The sequence below is a fragment of the Anopheles ziemanni genome, chromosome 3, assembly GCF_943734765.1.
Source record: "Anopheles ziemanni chromosome 3, idAnoZiCoDA_A2_x.2, whole genome shotgun sequence".
Taxonomy (NCBI): domain Eukaryota; kingdom Metazoa; phylum Arthropoda; class Insecta; order Diptera; family Culicidae; genus Anopheles; species Anopheles ziemanni.
Genome location: NC_080706.1, coordinates 57,621,579 through 57,625,958, shown reverse-complemented (window position 1 = coordinate 57,625,958; position 4,380 = coordinate 57,621,579). Strand labels below are relative to the sequence as shown.

The window sequence follows — 4,380 nt, the reverse complement described above, 5'->3', positions numbered from 1 at the left end:
AAGCCGCCGAAGTAGTGCACCAATCTAAACGCACTACCGTTCCTGTCGCAATGTAATTAAATTATTTTCACTCTTTCTTCTCTTGCAGTTAAAGGTGATCATCAACGCTCACGACTTCTACGCATTACTGCACTAAACAGTTTTTGATATGCTTAGTTGAATAACACGTTCTAATTAAGTTTAATCAATCAGTATAATATTATAATCTAAACTATGCATTGAAGTATAAGAATGTGTAAGTGTTAAGAAGTGTTTTTAATTTTTTTCATATCAGTAAGCACAGCAAAAAGTGAATTCAACAAAATGTCAAATAACTGTAAACTTTTTTTCTACGGGTAGAATTTTACTCATGTTTACATCTAAGGATATCTATACTATAAAAATGGATACAGATTACTTTGTAACAAATTCGACTGCGTACGATAAAACTGACTATACCAATCGCACTTCATCAATATATTCAATTAGCCCTGACTTTATTACGCAATGGTAAGCAAATAATGAACGAATAATGTCTATTGAACATTTTTAAATAAAAAATATTTTATAATCCCTGTTTGCATGTGCTTAGTTTGCTCCACAAAAACCAAAAATTAGCCTTTAAATTTGTGTAACTTTGTTAACTTGAAGCTATTTAGTTTATTGAATACTTTAAATCGTGATGATTCGCTTATTTTAAAGTCACTGCAGGCTTCACCAATTTTCATCATCTAAGTATTTCATCAAAATTCTAAAATATCAACTTGGACTGTGCCCGAGTGTCTGTAGCATGTAAACATTTAATTAACCATTGGTTACCGTATTTTATTAAGAAATTTGGACCGTCTTCGGTCATGCCCAACTTCTTATGGGTTTACTAGTAGTAGTGACCGATTATTTAGCTAGTGCAATCGCTCGGCTGTCGCATATCCCAAAACCGCTGGTATATTGTACTGTTTAATAATTCTTGTCGATCACGATTCTTGTAATGACGGAATACAAGAACGGAACAACTATATGTTTTAATAAGTCACCTTTTATTGCTTTCTTTATTATAGGAAACAGAATCGAAAGCAAGAGAAACTTTGTAAGCTTCTTTACAAACGAGGAAAAATGTTTAACTACCCTGAATGTCACAACCTGCTTGGCTTACCAACTTATCACCCTCTGCATCAAAAGGTAACAAATGTTGGTAGCACCGAAGGAAACATCAAACATTTCATTGGCGGAAACAGACCTATTATTGAAAGTGATGCCACAAGCTTTTTCGTATTTGGGAATTGGATAACTTTTGGCAACTACAACTATTTAGAATGGTTAAACGGGTCAACTGCCGACATGGGTAATGGAAGCCAGGAACATTATCAGAGCCAATTCAACAACTGTACAACACTGGTGCTAGGATCTAATAATGAAATTGAACAGGACCTGCAAGTCTTACCACCATTTGAAATGTGGCAAACCGTAATAATTGCAATTTGTTTGGCAATCTGTATTATTTTAACGGTCGGAGGAAATATCCTTGTTTTGCTGGCATTTATTGTTGATCGAAGTATTAGGCAACCTAGCAACTATTTTATTGCCTCACTCGCCGCAACGGATATGCTTATTGGTAAGAGAGTTTTACTTATGCCGGTTTGGTGTTGTTTCACATACATTTTTCATATACACTATACTTTACAGGAACCGTCTCGATGCCGTTCTACACCGTATACGTGCTGATGGGATATTGGGATTTAGGCCCGCTGCTTTGCGATCTATGGTTGTCAGTGGACTACACTGTCTGTCTAGTGTCCCAATATACCGTACTACTAATCACGATTGATCGATTCTGTTCTGTGAAGATAGCGGCAAAGTATAGAAGTTGGCGGACAAAGACCAAAGTTATCTGGATGGTAACAATTACATGGATTATACCTGCATTGCTGTTTTTCATTTCGATCTTTGGTTGGGAACACTTTGTTGGATATCGTGATCTTTTGCCGGGTCAATGTGCGGTACAATTCCTCAAAGATCCCATCTTCAATACAGCTCTTATAATAGGCTATTATTGGACAACACTCATTGTGTTATTCGTCCTATACGGAGGTATTTATAAGACTGCCTACGAAATGCAGAAGAAAAGTGAAGCAAAACAACGCAAAATGCAATCGATGGTAGCGTTAAGTAGTGTGATGACTGGAATGGCTGGTCGTGCTGCAGGAATTGGAATCTCCAAAACTCAAAGTACGTTGTTGTGTGTAGATAAGCCAATGACATCTAATATACCTTCGATACCACAGGATCGGCATATCGAAATCACAACGCAAAGGAACGATACTGCAGAATTTAAACCTTCTACGAATAATTCATACGATTTGCCACAGACGAATGCACAGGATGTTAGGCTTAGATCCCTACCGAAAACTGATCAAAATTCAGCTACGCCCACATCTACAGCAGATACTATATATAACCATTATTTCACTGACATAATTAAAAGTAGAACCAATTTTAATGCAACAAACAACGCTGATAAGACAGACGGGGATAAAAGTGAGCGCTCTAGCAGTCCAGCTTTTGATTCGGATGACGATAGCTCTGCTAACGTCAAACGAGAGGAGGAAAAGCAAACTAAAGTAACAAAAAAAAGAAGTTCATTGGCAGGATTGTTAGTCGGTGCTGCGTCAGCCTCTGTACTCTCTGCTCGGTACCATAATGGTTCCATCCATCCAAATACATCCACAAGTGATAGTACAACCGAACATGTTAAACGGCCTTCTACGCTGCAGGCTGGTAGCAGTTATCAGACATTGCCAAAAATTTGTGAAACACACAATTTCAATAGTTCGAATGATCGTTCTACTGCAAATACAGACGATGACGTACAAGAAAAATTATCGTCGGCACTTATTTCAAAGTCTCCAGAACATGAATCACATCTCACACAACGGACAACGCAGGGCATGACAAACGTGATCAGGTCACCCAATAGCGATCAACAACCAAGTACTTCTCTAGTGAAATCTACATCGGATATTCAAAGCACACATAGCATTTTAAGTACAGTGGACCTAAACCCAACTTACGATGCGCTCGTTGGTATGGATGGGGCTGACTTGAGATTTATGGATGAGAGCTCCGTGATGATCTCCTCTCCCCTACACGAAACTCCGCCGTCTACTTTCTTAATCCCGCCACACCCATATGAGTCCGTGGTTCAGCAGCGGACAAATACAAAACAACCTCCCAATGAGAACATAGCCAATCCTTCGCTTTTGCAACAAGCGCTTATTCGCGCGACGGCACATTCTAAACAACCACCGCCAACTGTTCTTATTCGTCCATGCTACATTATCCCTGAGTCTCCCATGAAAGACACTTTGCCTCAGACGACACCCATAATAAAGAAATCCAGTATGACTACTGTCGACATTAGCTCAAAGGACTCAGAAAACACACCTCTCAAGGTCGTGACAACTGAAACATTATCTAATATAATCGATGAAACTACAATTATTATTGGACAACCTATAAAAGGAAGTGTGGCGTCACTTGGTACAGCAGTATTAAAGCAACAACAACCAAACCAACAAACCCTCATACATCACCACAACCAACAAGTGCAACAACAACCACAGCAGCAGCAGCAGCAACAACAACAACAACACCATGAAAAGCATGTGTCTACAACTCCGTTACCATTAACTACACCAACCGCAAAGGGCGCCGTCGAAACACAGGAGATGATGTCAAAAGACGTTTCAAGTTTTGGTTGCGGGTTGGGCGGCGGAAATATCTTAATAACAATCAACCCTACTGCTAACATTGATCACGGATCGTCTAGCAAATGTGACTTTATAAGATCAATTGGGATAAGGCTTAAAGGAGGTAAAAAAAGGTCTCCAGTAGACAGCGGCGTACTCGGTGCCATTGGTAGACAAAAATCAAAATCGGAAAATCGTGCCCGCAAAGCTTTTCGAACAATATCATTCATTTTAGGCGCTTTTGTCGCTTGCTGGACACCATATCATATACTGGCATTGGTTGTCGGATTTTGTTCGCAACCACCTTGCGTTAATGAGCATTTATTTATGTTTTCATATTTCCTATGCTATGCCAACAGTCCGATGAATCCGTTCTGTTATGCGCTTGCTAATCAACAATTCAAGAAAACGTTCACTCGTATATTAAGAGGAGATTTACACATGACATAAGCTGCCTATCTGGTACTATTCAGTGAACCTGAAAAGTATGAACGATAAACGTTGTTACAAAATGCGACGATAAAAAAGAGCTTTGTTTGAAATCTTTGTAAAAACTTGTAATGATAATCAATAGGACAATAATAGATGAATAGTAAAAATTTACAAACAACAGATGCTAAAGATAAGAGTTATATAACATTTGAGACAGTATCAT

General features: G+C 38.6%; 1 protein-coding gene across 1 annotated transcript; it reads left to right on the top strand.

Annotated features, from left to right (window-relative positions):
* Positions 1-382: 382 nt before the first annotated feature.
* On the top strand, positions 383-4,175 carry LOC131285088 (muscarinic acetylcholine receptor gar-2). Its single transcript, XM_058313947.1, has 4 exons — positions 383-489; positions 1,038-1,591; positions 1,663-3,581; positions 3,684-4,175. The coding sequence occupies exons 1-4, from the start codon at positions 383-385 to the stop codon at positions 4,173-4,175; spliced, it is 3,072 nt and encodes a 1,023-aa protein (XP_058169930.1).
* Positions 4,176-4,380: the final 205 nt, after the last annotated feature.